We start from the raw sequence: 18,643 nt of genomic DNA on the forward strand, positions 1-18,643 counted from the left end.
AAAGAAAAGAAAAGAAAAGAAAAGAAAAGAAAAGAAAAGAAAAGAAAAGAAAAGAAAAAAGAAAAAAGAGAAAGAAAATCTAATCCAAACTTCTTATTTTATAGATGAAGATATTGAGGTCCTGAGAGGTTGGGATGTGTTCAAGGTCACACAAGTAGTAATGGCAGAGCCAAATTCCATATTCCAAATTCACTGTTCTTTTTAATATAACATGATTCACTTTTTGAGTTCATAGTGTTGTCATCTGTGGTAACCCCAAATTCAGCAGTAATTCTTAAATACGTGAATTGTTAATTCTTAAATATCAATTTCAAGGCTGGAAGTTCTATGTCCTCCATGATGCCTTTAGCCCTCTGAGCTTTTCTGTTAATTGTCAGTATCACTCATTAAGCACCTACCTCAAACCTATCAGTTTACATATGTATAGTCTGTCTCTCTAACTAGATTGAAAGTTCCTTGGGATCAGGGACCCTATATTATGTATATATTTCTATCATCTTCCAGTTTCCATTGCAGAGTTCTCCATTTACTAGATAATCAGTAAGTAATTTTTGATGGTGTCTTTTTTTCTTGAAGAAATTTTAACAGTACAATCTCAAGGGTAACATAAGTTAAAGATAGGATTTTTTCCTCCAGTTATTTAAAAGTAGATGAGGATTTAGCTAATACCTTCAGTACCATCTGGCTCAGCCTGCTCCTCTCGCTGCTTTTGCTTGAATTTCATGTTCCCATAATGCATGACAGCCCCTGTGAGCTTGTAAATGGACACTTTTTCATCAGCAGTGAAGCCCAGGATATCAATAGCACTCTGCAAGACATTTAGTTCTGTGAAGACCATATACTAGCAAATTGGTTAATTTTGCTTCCTATCATTTGCTTACATCAGTAGCGATTAGCTCTTCCTGGTCATCAATGCTGGGAACAGTGATCTCTCCTTGACTGACAAAAGCATAGTCATATGGGTTGGTGGTGATCAGTAGCATCTCTGTAGGAAAGGAAGAATGTATGTCTCAAAACATTGGAAAATATTGAAATATTTTTAAAAGCTTTTATCTTTCTCCCTTATTAATTACCAATTAGTTCTGGTTTCTTGTTTGACATGATCTGATAAAATATGTGGTAGCTTCTTTCAGCCTTTAGCTGGAAGGTAACCCTAGACTTCTCTAGTAGATCTGAAAGAGAATGCATAATTAACAAAATTGGAAATTAATAAAGAAGTTCAGATTGTACAAATTCATGTTTCATTATTTAAAGCAGTAGAATATTTCAGGGGATTCATGCAATGAATTGTCATCTGCTGAAATTCATTTACTTCTTGGACAATTACTTAAATATATTTTTGGTGGTTGATTCTAATCACTTACATGTCTCAATGTCAGCTGAAGCCAGTTTACCAGTAGCGCCAAAGTGGATCCTAATAAATTTACCCTTGAAATGAAAAAAAAAGTATAGGTACAAAAACGTGGAATTCAAACAAATGTATTTATCAAATTGTTAGCTATGCTAGTGGAAATAAATACCAAAGACAGATCTCTTACAGAGACCAGAAAACTTACAAATCGAGAAGAGTTATCATTCCTCACGGTCTTGGCATTGCCAAAAGCCTCCAACAGTGGATTGGCACTAATGATTTGATCTTCAAGCGTCCCCTTAGAGGAACAAATTATGATATTAGGGGCTTTGGACATACACTTCAGAGCACAGGAAGAGGTTTCATTCTAATTCTGGAAATGGGCTCACCTGCATCTTCCCGGGCTCTTCCTTCTTCTTCTCCCCAGTCACTGCAATTGTTGCAAAGTACTGAATGACGCGCTTGGTGTTGACAGTCTTCCCAGCACCAGATTCTCCACTGCCAAACAGGAATCACAGTAAATATAAAACCTTCAAGAACTTCAGTCAGAGAGACAGTGGAGTCACCCTAAACTAGAACCCATATTTTTTCCATCTATCTACTAGTGGAAAAAAACCAAAAACATTGGATTCCAACTCTATGATTCTACTTTCTCCATGCCTTTCTGCCTGGGCACCTGACATTCTTCAAGCTTCATGTTTATTAGAAGTAGAAAAATATGGAACTAGTTGTGGCTTTGGCCAAGGAGGGAAAGAGAGATGTATGTGACAAGCATAGTTTACGCCCATTATGGTCCTTACCCAAGTAACATTATTCTCTCCTTTCTTAAAATTCCCATAGAAATTATCTGTGCCACTCTTGATATAATAATACATAGCATTTATGTAGCACTTAAAGGTTTGCAAAGTGCTTTACAAACATTATCTTATTTTATCTCCACAACAACCCTAGGAAGCAAATGCAACTATCCCCATTTTACTGATAAGAAAGCGGAGGCAGACAACGGTAAGGTGACTTGCCCAGATAAAGTGTCTGAGGCAGTATTTGAACTCTGGTTTTCCTGACTCCATCTAGTGCCCTATCCACTGTGCCACCTGGTGGTCATTTGGATACTAGTTCATATGCTGCCTTGTATTGTTACTCAACAATATATTTCTTATCTTTCTAACAAGATCGTAAGCTCCTAAAAAGCAGAGATCATGTCTTTTATTTCCTTTATTTTCCCTTCTCTAACACTCTACATCTCATTTTGCACAAGGTTCTATAATATATATGCCATTCAATAAATTCTTGTTGAAAAAGAAGTCAGAATATTAAAGTTAAATTTAAAGTTAAATCACTCAGTCAACTAGCATTTATTACTATGTGCAAAGCTCTGGACACATTGTGCTAAGTACTGAGAATTTTTTTCTAAGGGAGAAAATTAAGTCGCTTCAAATTTTTTTCAAAAAAAGTTTGGGCACCTCTGTCCAGAGCAGTGTTCTAGATGCTGAGAGATAGGAAAATTAAACAAGACAGTCCTTCTTCCCATGAAGCTTAGAATTTAGGAATGAGATGAGGATACCTTGAGCAGAGCTTGATAATAACTTTCCTTACTGGCTATGACAATATTTCCCTCTAGCTACATGTTCAGAAAGCTACAAGAATATTCCTATAGTGTGCATTGCTCTGGATATGCTTTAAAAATGTGATGCCATCTATTCACTAGTTAGCACCGTGAGAAGCAATGGAGCTCTCTCTCTGGAATAGACAGGCTAAAAGAAAGGCAGGTTTATTGTGACTCAAAACTTCAGTGCTTCTAGAACTCACAATCTCTCATTGTTTATGCTCTTGCCTTTAGGAGAAGATACATGGTACAATAGAAGGACTTAGCTTTAGAAGCTCTGGGTTCAAATCCTGGCTTTGACACTAGTAGTGTGACCATGAATTGTTCAGTCTCAGTAAAATGGAGCTATTAATATCTGAACTAGCCACCTTACCAGGCTTTTGTGAGGAAAGTATTTAGTAATGCTACATAAATGCAAATTTTTATTATCATTTCAGATCAAACTCAGCTTCTCCTCTTGTTCTCAGCAGCCAACAGGCCAAGACTAGGCTGGGAGTTTCCTGGGTTGTTGCCTGTGTTATAGGTCAGCATGTAAAATGCCTGTTTCTCTCTCTCTCTCTCTCTCTCTCTCTGTCTCTCTCTCTGTCTCTCTCTCTCTCTCTCTTTCTCTCTCTCTCTCTCCTCCCACCCCGACTATAATTTTACATTCAGGTGAAATCTAGAACTTAGATGAAAATGAAAATTGCTGTGTAGACCTGTTCTGATTCTGCCCCTGCTTTCCTAGATGACTGGAGAAATTTTCCATTTCTCTTATGTCTCATTTTCATGACTGCTGAAATGCCTCATTGGTATTAGCGTAAAAATACTTACGTGATTAAGATAGACTGATTCTCCCTATCTGAAAGATAAAAGAAAGTGAGAGATAAGTAACTGCATAACCCATATATACAAACAGCCTGGCAAACAAACATTTTGACTGCCAATAGAATGATGTATTGGTTTTGGGTGTCAGTATTTGAACATCTAAACTTGGGAACGCTCACTCCTTTGGTCTATTCTCCTAGCCAGGGGTGGGAAACCTATGGCCTTAGGGTTCCCCACCCCTTGACCTAGACTATTGTAGTAATTTTTATTAATAAAGCATTTATTAAGCACTGGCTATACTCCAGAGGCTGTGCTAAGTATTGGAAATGAAAAGAAAGGCAAATAACACAACTGCTTCAAGAAGCTTACATTTTAATGGTGGAGATAACAAATAAACAACTAGGTAGACAGATCTAAACAGGATAGATAAAAGGCACTCTGAGAGAAGAAAGCATTAGCAGCTGGAGTGGAGGATCATGATGGAGAGGGGGAGCCAAGGGAAGGCCTCCTGCACTAGGTGAGGTTTGAGCTGGGTCTTGAAGGAAGTCAGGGGAACTGGAGGATAGAGGTTAGGAGATAGAGCATTGTAAGCTTGGAGGACAGCTGGAGAGAAGAGCTGCAGTGCATGTTTGAGGAATAGCATGTGGTCTAGAGTTGCTAGAACAGTCTATGTAGACTAACAAGGTAGGAAAGGGTCAGGTCATAAAAAGCCAAACAAAGCAGTTTGTATTTAGCCTTAGATGTGATGGGAACCACAGGAGCTCCTTAGTCAGGGTTCTCTTTCTGATCCAAATTCCATTTCTTACCCTAATTCTGTTTCTATCAGAGATTCTGAGGTAGATTTTCAATTAGACATCTTGCTTTTATTCTTGTTCTTTTCTTATACAGATGTAAAAATAATCTACCTGTCACGTATTTGATCTTGTCTCTTCCTTGCTCAAAAATACAAACTCTCTAATCATGTATTTGAGGTACAGTGGAAGTGCAAAAGGGGTAGCTAGGTGGAACAGTGGATAGAGTGCTGGGCCTGGAGTCAGGAAGAGCTGTGTTCAAATCTGGCCTCAGACACTTAATTACTACCTGTGTGACCCTGGGCAAGTCTTTTAACCCTTTTTGCCTCAGCTTCCTCATCTGTAAAATGAGCTGGCAAACCATTCCAATATCTTTGTTAAGGAACCCCAAATGAGGTCACAAAGAGTTGGACACAACTAGAACAACTAAACGACAACAAAAAATGAAAGGAAGTACAAAAGAGGTGTCAACCTCTCCCAGAGTTTGTTCTAAGAAAGAAACAAATGATTTAGGTTGTGTGTCCATGTTTTTATTTCTCTCACAAGCTGGTGACATGCATTGCATGGGAGTTACAGTCCAGAACTGGGCCCCCCTAAGGAGCCAGTCCATAACTGGATTACTTTGGGATTTGGAGGTGCAGGGTTATATGCCCTTTGAAGAGCATTGTTTGGTCAGCACACTGGGAGGTGGGCTGTATTAAAATGAGGTCTTGAGTACATGACTTAGGTCACTTAATCCTGGTGCAATACCTTTTCAACAATGGCTGATATCACCCCACCATCATTCTACCTCTGGACAGAGGAAATATCTGTTCTATCAGACCACCCTCCCCCCCCCAACCACTCTCAGCCTTGGGCTATCTAGGCAGAAGAATGTCCCCACCCAAACCTGAGCAGATTAAATCAATTCAGGTCTTGGTTGGAGTTTGACCAGGATAAAACTCAATGCAATCTTATTATGAGTAATGTCCTTCTGAAGAACTTTTCTGAAGAGGGTTGGGGAGTGGGGTGGAGCTCTGAGTCTAGAAATCATTTTTCACAGAGGGAATTTAAAAACGTCAGGGAAACCTTCCCGACAATCAGAACTGTCTACAAGTGGAAGGAGTTGCCTCAAGCTTTGGTAGGTTTCCTCTCACTGAAGGTCTTTAAGCAGAGGTTGGATGACCACTTGATGGGCATTTTATAGTGAGGATTCTTTGGGGGATATGGGTGGGATTAGAATTGAGGGGTGGGAATCTGTGGCCTCCAGGCCACATGTGACCTTCTAGGTCCTCAAGTGTGGCACTTTGATTGAATCCAAACTTCACAGAAGGAATCTGTCAAAAAGCCGCACTTAAGGACCTGAAGGGCCACAGGTTCCCCACCTCTGGACTAGATGGACACTGAAATCCCCTTCTAACTCAAAAATTCTGCCACTCTATAATCCTATGAATTTAATTGAAGGTACTAATCTGACCTCTTCCATATGAATATTTCAAGCTTTTAGAGAGAGCTTAAATTATCTTTTTTTTTAATGATAGAAGCCTATGATATAATTAGTTTTATTCCTACCCTCTAGCAAATCTATAGGTATACAAAGAAAAACTCTACATTTTAAAAGCAAAATCCTTTACTAACTGAATGTAGTTATGTCAACCTTTATCTCAAAATCTCTCGTGCTTGTGGTGAAAAAAGCATAAAGTGGTTATCTTTTTAAGCACAAAAAATAAGCCCATTTTGGTTTAATTATGTGTTGTCACATATTAGATCACCAGAATTATTCCCTACTTGTCACCTGCAGGCTTAAATTACACATTCTCTTCCAGTCTCTGGTTAATATGGAAAGTCAGGAACACAGGAAGACCCTAGGAGTTAGAGCTAGCAAAGTCCTTAGAAATAATCTTGTTCAACCTCCTTACTTTATGGATGAGAAAAATAAAGCCTAGAGGGAAGTGATTCTCCTCAAGTTACCCAGGTAGAACTGTGTGATAAATGACAGAACTAGGATTTGAATCCAGGACTCCAACCTAAAACCCAGGGCTCTTTCTACTACATGTCCCTGACTAATTAGATGACAAGATATTAAGTCATGTTTGAGCTAGTTAGCTTAGCTGCTGGTACTCAGCAAAATGTGGTGTTAATTTATGAGACTAAGGTTGGGAATTTTATCTCCATGTAGACCAGCTAGCTTCCCAGAGGAAGTAGGAGGAAATTCTATTTCCTAGCCACAGATTGTACCCCAAGCCCAGGCAACAATCTCACAAATGTATTTGATCAAAAGCAAGACCAAATGAGAGGTCATGGTTGGATCAGCACTACATATCACCACTACTGGAGGACAATTCAAAGCTTACGCCTTTTTGAAAACAGGTCAATGATGTATCATCTTCATAATGTAATATAACATGCTCTAAGGACTCTTACAAATTTCTAAAAATTGATGACAAATAAGTAGCGTAGACTCTTGAGAGATTTGGCTTAAATAATACCATTCTGATTCTACTCTAATTTCTTACTCTAAATCCCATTATTTAAATTTCTTTGCAGAGGGCAAATAATTTTAAAAAGACACTACAAATAAAAGCCTCAGATACCCACTATGCAGTAATCAATGACATAACTAATTTTACAAAGAACTGAATCACTCACCAGTTAACATGAACTGATAGGCATTATCAGAGATGGAGAAGATGTGGGGAGGAGCCTCCTGACGCTTTTTGCCCCTGTAGGCAGTCACCACCTCTGAATTATACACAGGCAGCCACTTGTAGGGGTTGACAGTGACACAGAAGAGGCCAGAATAGGTCTGCATGAAAAAAGGAATTAGAAGCACATAACAACCAATTAGATAACTAAGTAAAATGAAATTTTTCAAGGAGATAACTGAAAAAGAACTCTTGAAAATTTACTCACGTAGATCATCCAGGCTGCATAACGCTCTTTGAGGTTATACAGCACGGCCGGCTCATGTAGGTGAGTCATCATGGCCATGTCCTCGATCTTGTCAAATTTGGGAGGGTTCATGGGAAACACCTGATCATCTTTAACAGTCACAGTCTATTAGGGAAAATAGAAAAACAAGTATGAAATAAATGAAATAGATACAAAACAGGTGGGATAATCTATAGAGAGCTTGCTCACCGCTCCTCCTTCTGTCTTCGCTGTCACCTTTCCAGATTCCCGGCTCTGAACAACAGCCTTTACAAATGATTCTTTAGGATCCGCCACAAAGACAGATGTCTTAGCATCAAAAGGCTTGTTCTGAGCCTCGATCCTTTCCTTTTCAGACTTCCGGAGGTAAGGAGCTGCCTCCCCAAAGATGGCCATATCAGCATCCGAACTCATGGTTGCGGATTACTTGGGGCTCCACAGAAGAGGACTTTAAGAGGGGGAAAAATGATAGGACAATGAAAATTCAGGATTTGGACTTTATTCTCTTACTAGTTTATCTCTAAGCATAATGTTGTTCATGTGTAATCCTTTGGCTTTATTTCAGGTGAAATGTTAATACCAGGTGCCATTTGCTAGTGCAGTCAGAAACCAGTCATGCCTTTGGAATGAGACAGCAGATTTTGGCTCACCTACAGTGACATTTTTAAACTGCTTTCCCTGCCTCATTTTTCATAGCATCACTTCATAACTGTGGTTGCATGGGGTGTCACTGAATGGGAGCAGCTGCTTTTCCAGTAATTTATATTGAAAAAAAAAAACAAGATATATCTCTAAGTTATTTTTCTCTAGATTTTTCATGTATGCTTGTGTTCCCAGGTAGACTGTAAGCTCCTTTAGGGCAGGGGCCATGCTTTCCACTTCCTATGTGTATCCCATAGCTCCTAGCATAGTGCTAGGTACCTAGTATACTCTCAACATATATTTTGGGAACTGAAAATAGAAAAAATGAAAATAATAGCAATTATTTTGTAATAAATAAAAGTTCTTTCATTAAAATAATTGTTTTGTTAAAGACTATATTATTTAAAGAAAGATTGCTATGTTTTTTCCATTGTTTGGAAAACTTTTTATTAAATAGTTTTCTCATGTTTGCATAGCTTGATTTTGTGTAGCACATTATACTTTTTAAAGTATTTGTCTTACAACAACCCTGTTGTTGTTATGGTTAGAATATATATACATATATATGTAAACATATGTAGACATACAAATATGTATTTATTAGGCATTTTTATTATATATACGGGACTACATGGTTCCATCTAATTCTAAATCTATGATCCAAAGGTCTAAGGTAGAATGTAATATGAGTAAGGGAAAGATCCAAAGCTTTCTAGGAAAATTTGAGAAGTGAGTAAAAGAAACTAGGGTTCAGAAGGGGTGGTGGTGGTGGTGGTGGTTTTTTAAATGTGAGTGTTATTATCCCCATGCTACAGATGTGAAAACAGGTTCAGAGAAGTTTAAATGACTTGACCAAGTTGAGACAGCCAAAAAGTATAGGAACCCAGACTTGCATCTCAAGCTTTGACTCCAAGAACAGCATTCTTTCTGCTGAACCACACTGCCTTCTTTATATGTCCTTTATACTTATTACTCAAAGAATTATTACAATGCTTTCTTTGTTCCAGTTTTTGTTTTCCTGCTATTGCTTTGAGTGTCCTTATTTTCTTAAAAGATTCTTCTCCCTTTCAACTTTAAATGCCATTCATCAATTCTTTTTTGCCATTTCTATAGAGGATTTTTAAATAACAGGAATGTAATATTGCAATGATTTTCTTGAGAGGAATTTTCTTAAGGACTTGATAATGTCATCCCATTGATGCTAAACAGACTACTGTGAGAATGATAACAAGATTAAAATGGTTTGTCTCCTACCTTAGCTTCACAAACATGTTAAGCTCCATTTTACCGGTAGAGAATCAAGAAACAGATTTAATTTATATTTTGCAGTCACTGGAGACAATTCAGCATTACGTACTTATTTACTAGACTTCATCTCTAGAAATTTAAGTTCAAATTATGCATTTTGACATAAGGCACTTTTGACTAAAACTGTATAAAATGCCAGTCATATGTGCACTTCTTCTACAAGTAAAGAATAAGATTCCAGAATAAAGAAAATTCCTGTTCACTGTAATTTGATCATCGAAAAAATATTGTATCAAATATTGCCTCCACGATAGAAACAAAAATGCATGCTATCTAGAGATCTGAGAAAATGTTTGCTTATGGGGCAAAATTTTGAATTTGTTGAGAAACTCTTCCAGAAGCCCCAGCTGCCTCTTTATGTTATAACTATTTGCATATTCATAGTAAAAATCTGTACGCTTAGATGCAGCAACATCAGGTTCTAAGGGATGCAGAGGAAAATGCTTTTACTGTTAACAGGTTGCCCCCTCTACATTCCAGTGCACCTCTCTGAACCCAGGGAATAGAAATAGGATCTTACCTTTTGTTTTACAGATGAAGAAGATGCAAGCTTGAAGGAAGTCAGAACTGTGAGAGAAAGAATAAGTTCCTTCTGATTGACTTATTCATGCTCCAGCAATTGCCTAGCTTTAAAATATGAACCTTTGAAAATGACTGGGAACATTAAAATGCCTATTTAAAATCCCTACAGATCAAGTTGATATTGTACTGAAAGGACTGCCAGAAGCAGCAGGACCAAGGATGAGTGGCATGCAAGTGGACAGCCAGACATGCTTTCCCTGATTCCCATCCCTTGCAGACACAGAGCTATCCTCAGACACACTTACCTTGAAGCTTTATGTGGAAGGACAAGTCATTCTCATTCCACAAGGCACTTTTATAGGATCAAATATGGAAAACATGTAGCCTCCTCCTCTTTCTTAAGTCAAAACATTGTTGGCAAAACTTTTTTTTGGCAATCTAGTCTCCTAGCATAATTCTCATTCATATAAAGATGTTTGGATATAATTAGAAATATTTTATCCCATACTGAGTAAGTATGTGAATCAATCTCCTATAAATAATTCGGGAAGGGAGCAATCTGAAAGTGATCTGAGAGAGTATGTTGGTATAATGTAGGTGTTATCTCAGAGAGAGCTTGTTCAAGGATTAAGATCTCTGGATTTTGTTGCCTACTGTACTCAACTCACTGTGTTGTCTTTCTCAGACTCTAAAACTTTCAAAATAATTGCAAATATATGTTTGGGGAAAGTTCTTTGCTGGTAAAAAAAAAATATAACTTTTTTCCATGAAGGCAGAAACTTTATACAAATTATTTTGCTTATTTATGAGGCGCATAGAAGTTTAAGTGAAAAAAATTTTTTAGCTAAGATAAACTTTGTTTTTTTCATTACCTATTCCAGAGCCTGACCTGCTGACTCTTTTGAGATAAAATTGCTTAACCCTGTTTAACCATTTCGTTCCTATTTGCCAGCTTTCTTTAGAGGTGTCTTTGATGCCTACAATGCTCTCCCAGTAAGGTCACCAATTGTTCTTTGCTTATCATCAACTAAATAGCTTGAAAAATCTGACTTCTATAAGTCTTGACTTAGAAATTTCCTTTTGATATTTCTTTGTTGAAGTATACAATATCTATGACCCTCCCTCTCATCCTCCTGCACCAAATAATATGCTTTCTCCCTTTCATTGCTACTATGGTCAAATATATTGCTTATATATTTATTTTTATATGTAATTAATATTTATACTGAACCTTTAAAATGTTTGTCATATTGTTGATATATCTGTTATGACTGTTCATGTTAGCATTGTTTATCTAAAGTAGCAACCATGTCTATTTAACTTGTTTAGAGTAGAACACTCATTTAATCGCTTAATACAGTACATATCTCTTGGTTGGTGTAGACAACGTCAAATGATAAGTGTATCTCTTTTGGCTTTTCTGGAAACCTCCAAGATTACCTAAACTCACTTTTCATCAAGCTAACAGACTACACAGACAGCATACATTTTAAAGTAAATCATTTGATCAGGACTGAAACAATTATGAAAGGAGTAAGGATCTGTTTCAAGACTCCTACTTAGGCATGGGAAAGGGAAAGTATATGTAATAGCTAGCATTTATATAGTGCTTTAAAGTTTGCAAAGTGCTTTACAAATATTATCCAATTTTATCCTCACAAAAACCCAAGGAAGTAGGTGCTATTATCTCCATTTTACAAATGAGAAAACTGAGATTAAGTGACTTGTCTTGGGTTTCACAGATAGGAAGTGTCTGAGGTAGGATTTGAACTCAAATCTTGCTGGTCAGGTATAATGTTTTATCCACTGTGCTACCTCGCTGTTTAGGTAGCTATAGTAACTGGACTGAAGTTTGGTCAGGGAGAGGAGTTAGAAAGTGGAGTTAATGCAGCATCTGGATCTCTCCACTAGCAACACTGTGGTTTTCTTCCATCTCTGCCACAGATAGAGATCCTCTTTCACCCCCTCTCATTTTATCTCAATAGCCATTGATTAGCTGCACTGTTACTGTACTCCCTTCTATATCAGGTGCTAACACGACTATTTCTTTCCTTCACAGCTCCCCCTCCTCTATAAAGTCTCCACACGTCAATGAAAATTGATGCTTCATGACACAATCACTCTGTGTCCAGGCACACATCCTCATAAGAAATGAAGTTCTGAGAAATACAATCTGGGCTGTTCTTCAGAGGAAATGTGTCCTTATAACATCTACTTGGATGCCTATTGCAAATGTAAGTCATAGAATGTAGCAGTAGAATGTACAGATTATTCTAGATCTAGTCCAACTCCAGAGAGTAAAAGTATCTTCCCCAAGGTCACATAATGAATTAATAACAGAATAGCTAACTTCAGCACAACATGGTTTTTCTTTCCCATCCCCTATACCACCTGAGAGTTTAGAAATAGATATTTAATTGTCTTGTTCAGTAGTCTATTATAATGTTAACCTACCTTCTGTAAGGAAGAAGTATTTCTTTTAAATTGTAAGTTTATCTTTATCTTAAATCCCCTAAATTGTACCAACTAAAACCAAATTTTCTCTTTCCTTCTATATATGGAAATGGAAAACTTTTAGTTAGTCCACCCTTTCTACTCCCTGGACCTGTAGCTGTATTAAGCTGAGTTTAAAATCTCTTTTCCTCTAAAAATGTCACTGACTAATCTGGATCAGGTTTAATTAGTACTCCCATACTACCTTACTGTAATGAACGTCTGGTTCGTTGAGTTTAGGATGGATTTTTAATAGCTGAAGTTGACATTTATTAGTGTCCAAGCTACCTCACTGCTTGATTCTAAGCTCTGGGAGCAGACAGATCCTAGATATTGCGGTGAAGCTGGGTAGTAGTATCTAGGCAATAATAGTGGCCATGCAGCCAACGTTTAATTATAACAAAACTGTCTATTACCCAAATGAGAAAACCTTGGGTATGCATACTTGATGTAAGTTATTAAGAGAAGAGAGAATCATTGTGAACAAAAGTTACAGATCAGCCTCTGTGTGCACATAAGTAGGGCCAGACTATATGTAGATTTGGAGTCCTGGACATCCATGATGGAAAGCCCCAGTGAGTTTATCAGCTAAACTGAATTATGTGAGAAAAAGATGAAGAAAAGCAAAAAAAAAAAAAATCACTGTTGGGTTTGAGGTCAGTCAGGCACACCTTTCAGTCTGTTAAATTTTCACCCTTGTTAATTTGTCATATTAATATCGGCACTAAAATGGAAACTACTTCTTATTCAGCAGTAGATTGACTGTTTAATGTTGTTATGATAGAACAAATTTTGGGGACAAATTCAGGACAATTCAGGACAAATAATTTAAAAAAAATAAAGTCCAGTCTAAAGTCTTTTTTCTTTGCAAAACATCCTGCAATTTTTATTTCCTTAACATAAAAGACACAGTCAACAATAATTACAGGGTAAAGTGACCAAGAATTTCACATTATGTGTATTTCTTCAGCCACCTTGCAGCAACAGGCCATTATTACTCTTCACTTACAATCTTCGTGTGAACCTCCCTGCTCTTTACCCGGAGCTTGTTGACCTGGGACTCAGCAATGTCGGCCCGCTCCTCGGCCTCCTCCAGCTCGTGCTGGATCTTGCGGAATTTGGAGAGGTTTGTATTGGACTGTTCCTCCTGATGAAAGGAAAGGATTTGTCAGTAACAAAGGACATGTGTTTCTCAGCCTAGGTGGGAAAGGCCCTAATATTTTCTGACCCTTTAAAATAATTAACTGGAAACTTTAATAATGATCTGGCCAGTTCTGAAGATGTTTTCCTACCTTTAGAATTAACTTTGTAATTTGAGGTTTTGTTTTTCATAAGTATTTGCATACCTACTTTTGTTACCAAAATACCTAAGCATAACAGCAAATAACTTACCCAAGAAACTAAGAGAAAACAAATCTTAACTGTCTAAGCTTTTCACACTATGAAACTTTCAGGTGGTAACTTACTTATGGTCACTTCTCATATGTAGTATTTCCACAGTTTGACAGCAGTGACTGCATTCTGCCATTTCACAATGCACACATACTCTTAAATCAATGGGGAGTTTTAGTAGCATCAGGTATATTTTAGTATCACAGAACTAGAACTAGAAGGAATCTCAGAAGTCATCTCATTTAACCTCTTCATTTTACAGATGAAGAAACTAAAGCCTGAGGAGATTGATTTGCCCAAGGTTACACAAGTACTAAGAATCAGAGACAAAGTTTGAACCCAAGCTCTTTGACCCCAGAGTCAGTATTGTTGCCCCAAATCTTTTAATATATAGCAAAGATCACCTAGCCTTTTCCTGAAAGAAAGAAACTTCATTTACTTTGGAGCTTAGGTGGGAATATTGGAGAAATGGAAAGAAATTATTGGATTTTTTTATTTTTAAAGACAGTATTATGGGGGATTTAAAAAACTGGCATGTTAACACTTAGACTTTGGAGGCACATACACAGGACACAGGCATAACTTTTTGTTAGGTTTCTAGCCCTAAAGAGTTATCTTTTCTATTTTCTTTTTAAACATTTTTATTTCTTTTATTTTTAATTTATGAAATAAAACAAGCATTTCCATTACATAGCAAAGATACTTACTGCCTCCTCAGCTTGTCTCTTGTAGGATTTCACTTTCGCCTGGAGTTTATCCACTAAGTCCTGAAGTCTGAGAACATTCTTACGGTCTTCTTCAGTCTGAAAAATTATAGATAAGTAGGGACTAATTTAAAACAAGTGACTGCTATTCCTCTGCTGATAGCAACATTAACTTGATACATATACTAAAAGGGATCACAAATATAGGATTAGATCTGAGGGGACATTCAGTCTAATCCCTCATTTAATCAATGAGGAAACTAATGACCAGAGAGTTAATTGTATAAGATCACATAGCTAGTAAATGACAGAGTGAAAATTTGAACCTAAATCCTAACTACAAATCCCCTGTTCACCATGTCTCACTTATTATTGCTTTTTCCAGGTGGTTACCCTGGATAAGTCTCTTCCCCTTACCTGGTAAGTGAGCTCCTTCACTCTCCTCTCATGTTTGCGCAGACTCTTCACAGTATCAACATTGCGTTTCTGCTCACTTTCAACCTCCCCTTCAAGTTCACGAACCTAACATAAAACAGTAGATTTGTTTTAAGCTCTTTGCTATAACAACTGAATAGGACAAGACATACAATGCAAAGATGTGGGATAGTTACCCTGGCCTCCAGTTTCTGGATCTGCTTCTTTCCTCCTTTCAGGGCCAGCTGCTCAGCCTCATCCAGGCGGAGCTGCAAGTCCTTCACGGTCTGCTCCAGGTTCTTCTTCATCCGCTCCAGGTGGGCACTGGTGTCCTGCTCCTTCTTCAGCTCCTCAGCCATCATGGCTGCCTGGTTAGCAAGTAGACCAAGACAACTATAAATGTCAAGTAGTCGTATAAGTAGATCAAGGAGGGAAATCAATGTGTTTTCTGCTCACATCAGTGATAGCCTTCTTGGCCTTCTCTTCTGCATTCCGGGCTTCCTGAATCATGTCTTCCATCTCACCCTGGATTTGGGAAATGTCTGTTTCCAGCTTCTTCTTGGTGTTGATCAAGCTGGTGTTCTGGGTAAAAGATAAAAACAAGTTGTCATTTTCCTTCTTTCCCAAATAAATATGAGAGGTCATACTCTTTGAGGAGAGATCTGTGATTTCATCAGTGGGAAGAACTTCAAGAGGAAACTCTCTATACCCATGCAACTTGATAAATCAGCTATAACTTAGAGTGTTGTCTGGTTGTAATGAGAGTACCAAAGTCAGGTCTTCCTGACTCCAAGGCTAGCCATCTATTCACTGTTCCAGGCTGCCTCTCAGAAACTATATGCCTAAAGTTATTATGTTATAATGCCCAATATTATTTATATAGTCAATTCTTAAGCAATAAAGGTGACATTCATAGAGGGGATTCAATTTAATTCAATAAATATTTATGGTTTAACTGCCTTCTTAAAGCACAATACTAAGCTACTGTGTGGTATGGAAAAGATGAATAGAAGATAGGCCCTGTCATCATGGAATTTATATTCTAGTAGAGTATAAGACAAAGCTGAATAGCACAAAATGCTAAATGGGTAGAGAGGAAGAAGGAATCACAGTCAATGAAAGGAAAACAGTAAAGAATTTAAGAAGGAGGTGGATTTGAAGTAGGCTTTGAAGGATGGGTGAGACTTTGACAGGTATGAAACAAAGGAAAGATAACACCAAGATGTTGAGTCAAAGTGACAAGAAAGATGATGGTGTCATTAATAAAAATGGGGAGGTCAAAAAGAACAGATGCTAAAATTTAGCTTGTGTAAAATGAGACTCACTCTCTTCACCTAAATTTTAGATACTTGAAGGACATCCAAGATGAGATAGCCTTCACATATTTGGATATTGTACACTAATAATGTAGCTAGGTGGAGCTATAAATACAATATTAGATTTGGATTCAGGGAGGAATTGAGTTTGAATCTTGCCTCAGATAACTACTAGATATGTGGTATGTTAAATCATCTCAGCCTCACTTTCCTCATACATAAAATCGGGATAATAATAACACCTACCTCACAGGGTTATCGTAAGGATTATATGAGGTAAAATGCAAGGTACCTAAAATATTAAGCACATAAAAGTACCTGTAATCCTTATTATGATAAAGCTTTTTTTTTAAAAAAAAAACTTATTGCCCCATAGAAACTCCTTATCAGAGTTTTGACAAGTACCACAATATATTTAAGCAGGATCTGATTTGGACTTTTCCTTTTTTCCATTCTCTTAAATCAGACTTTGCTCACCTGGGTGTGTAGGAGTTGCACACGCTCACTGGCATCCAGAAGCTCTTGTTCTGCTATCTTCCTGCTCCTCTCAGTCTGTTCCAGAGTTGCCCGCAGCTCCTCAATCTCAGCCTGCAATAGGTTAGCTCTGCGCTCCACCATGGCCAGCTGCTCTTTCAGGTCCTCCTGGCCTCGGAGAGCGTCATCCAGGTGGATCTGGGTATCCTGGGCACAGAAAACAAAGATTGTTATACAGCACGTTCTCAGGGCTCAGCTAAACCCAGCCATTCAGGGACAGCTCCATTTACCTTAAGTATTCCTTGGGTATTTCTGTAGTTCCTTAGGGCCTCTGCAGCCATTCTGTTGGCATGATTCAGCTGGATTTCCATTTCATTCAGATCTCCCTCCATCTTCTTCTTTAACCTTATAGCATCATTCCTGCTTCTGATCTCAGCATCTAGTGTGCTCTGCATCGTCTCCACAACACGGACGTGGTTTCTTTTCAGTTGATCAATTTCTTCATCTTTTTCAGCGATTTTCCTGTCAATTTCAGACTTAACTTGATTCAACTCAAGTTGGATGCGCAGGATTTTCCCCTCTTCATGTTCAAGAGATGCCTTAATGAAAATCAACAATCAAGCGAGTAAGAGAATGAAAGAATTCTGAGCCCCCAAGGCACCACTATTCTCCACATATTTATTCTGTATCTTTCTTTAGGTCATTCTATAACTACCCAGAATCAAACCTAACTCCTTTCTGAATGTACTAGTCTACAATCTGCATATACCTCAGCTTCTTCCAAAGCAGCCTGAAGTTCGCTCTTTTCTTGCTCAATTTGTTTCTTTACTTTCTCCAGCTCATGGATACGTTTGCCTTCCTCAGCGATCTGCTCAGTCAGGTCAGAAATCTCCTCTATGGGTGGACAGGTAGGTAGAGATTGAGTGAGATAGATGGAAAAATGGAAGGGTCTTCCAAGTCACTGTTCATCAAGCAAGTGAAGGGGACTCACGTTGCAAGTTCTTGTTCTCTCTCTTGAGGGTTTCCAGTTGATCCAGTGACTCCTCATAGGCATTCTTCATTTTGAACAGCTCTGTGCTAAGGGAGCGAGACTCCTTCTGAGAAGCTTCTAACTCAGCATGAGTTTCCTCATATTTCTGTTTCCATTCTGACAAGACCTGAAGAACAAACACAGTTATTCTACTGCAAATAAAGTAATCAAGAGAAATTAAAGACTTAAATATTATAAACTATTGCATGGGATACCTTATCAAAGTTCCTTTGCTTTTTATCCAGGGCTGCACAGGCTGCATTTGTCCTCTCCACATCAAGCATCAGATCTTCCACTTCATTCTGCAGCCGTTGTTTGGTCTTTTCAAGAGAAGCACATTTGGCATTCACAGCTTCCACATGTTCTTCAGCATCCTGTAGACGCTGGGCCAGCTTCTTCCTGAAGGATTACATATGTTTCAGGAAATGAATAGCTTAAATAAGAATAATAATTATCAAAGGGAAGCATGTTGGAACTTCATTAAAATATTGGTCATTTTGAAATACAAGTAGAATTTGGCATAAGATGAACATCTTGAATTCCTTGAAGGGTAGGCATATATGCCTACATAATACACATATATATTTATATACATACATATATACTTAGAAATGTAATGTATCAACATGGATAAACATCCAACCTTTAAGTAGGAAAATCTGGGTTCAAACCCTGACTTTGAATGTATTACTCTGGGCAAGTCATTTAGCTTCTCATTGCCCCAGTAACTGCAAGATTATCCATTATAGGAAAGCTGCTAATCTGTATTAGTGGAGAGCATTTCCATATTTGGAGTTCCCACACCAATGAATCATGAATCTAGAATAATAAAAACAATTTTATTTCCATAGGTAACCATTCTGGATTCCTCAGTTTAGTAGGATTC

At 37.8% G+C, this 18,643-nt stretch overlaps 2 protein-coding genes across 3 annotated transcripts in view; both read right to left on the reverse strand.

Annotated features, from left to right (window-relative positions):
• The window catches only part of LOC114034439 (myosin-1), a 34,767-nt gene extending 26,891 nt beyond the window's left edge, over window positions 1–7,876 (reverse strand). The window contains exons 1-10 of one of the 2 annotated variants that reach the window (XM_027850118.1): window positions 7,673–7,876; window positions 7,445–7,588; window positions 7,181–7,337; window positions 3,768–3,795; window positions 1,748–1,849; window positions 1,557–1,659; window positions 1,365–1,428; window positions 1,074–1,172; window positions 882–985; window positions 670–808 (exon numbers count right to left, since the gene is read on the reverse strand). In XM_027850118.1, coding sequence (XP_027705919.1) covers window positions 670–808; window positions 882–985; window positions 1,074–1,172; window positions 1,365–1,428; window positions 1,557–1,659; window positions 1,748–1,849; window positions 3,768–3,795; window positions 7,181–7,337; window positions 7,445–7,588; window positions 7,673–7,876 — 1,144 coding nt within the window. Of the gene's footprint in view, window positions 1–669; window positions 809–881; window positions 986–1,073; window positions 1,173–1,364; window positions 1,429–1,556; window positions 1,660–1,740; window positions 1,850–3,767; window positions 3,796–7,180; window positions 7,338–7,444; window positions 7,589–7,672 lie in introns of both variants that reach the window. The other variant, XM_027850117.1, reaches the window with a different exon arrangement.
• Window positions 7,877–13,421: 5,545 nt separating this feature from the next.
• The window catches only part of LOC114034445 (myosin-2), a 28,886-nt gene continuing 23,664 nt past the window's right edge, over window positions 13,422–18,643 (reverse strand). Inside the window, exons 30-39 of the mRNA XM_027850125.1 lie at window positions 17,973–18,156; window positions 17,719–17,884; window positions 17,497–17,621; window positions 17,018–17,326; window positions 16,731–16,934; window positions 15,394–15,519; window positions 15,135–15,305; window positions 14,941–15,045; window positions 14,527–14,622; window positions 13,422–13,574 (exon numbers count right to left, since the gene is read on the reverse strand). Coding sequence (XP_027705926.1) covers window positions 13,422–13,574; window positions 14,527–14,622; window positions 14,941–15,045; window positions 15,135–15,305; window positions 15,394–15,519; window positions 16,731–16,934; window positions 17,018–17,326; window positions 17,497–17,621; window positions 17,719–17,884; window positions 17,973–18,156 — 1,639 coding nt within the window. The remainder of the gene's footprint in view (window positions 13,575–14,526; window positions 14,623–14,940; window positions 15,046–15,134; window positions 15,306–15,393; window positions 15,520–16,730; window positions 16,935–17,017; window positions 17,327–17,496; window positions 17,622–17,718; window positions 17,885–17,972; window positions 18,157–18,643) is intronic.

Source organism: Vombatus ursinus, unplaced genomic scaffold, assembly GCF_900497805.2.
Source record: "Vombatus ursinus unplaced genomic scaffold, bare-nosed wombat genome assembly UNPS02008996.1, whole genome shotgun sequence".
Classification (NCBI taxonomy): Eukaryota; Metazoa; Chordata; class Mammalia; order Diprotodontia; family Vombatidae; genus Vombatus; species Vombatus ursinus.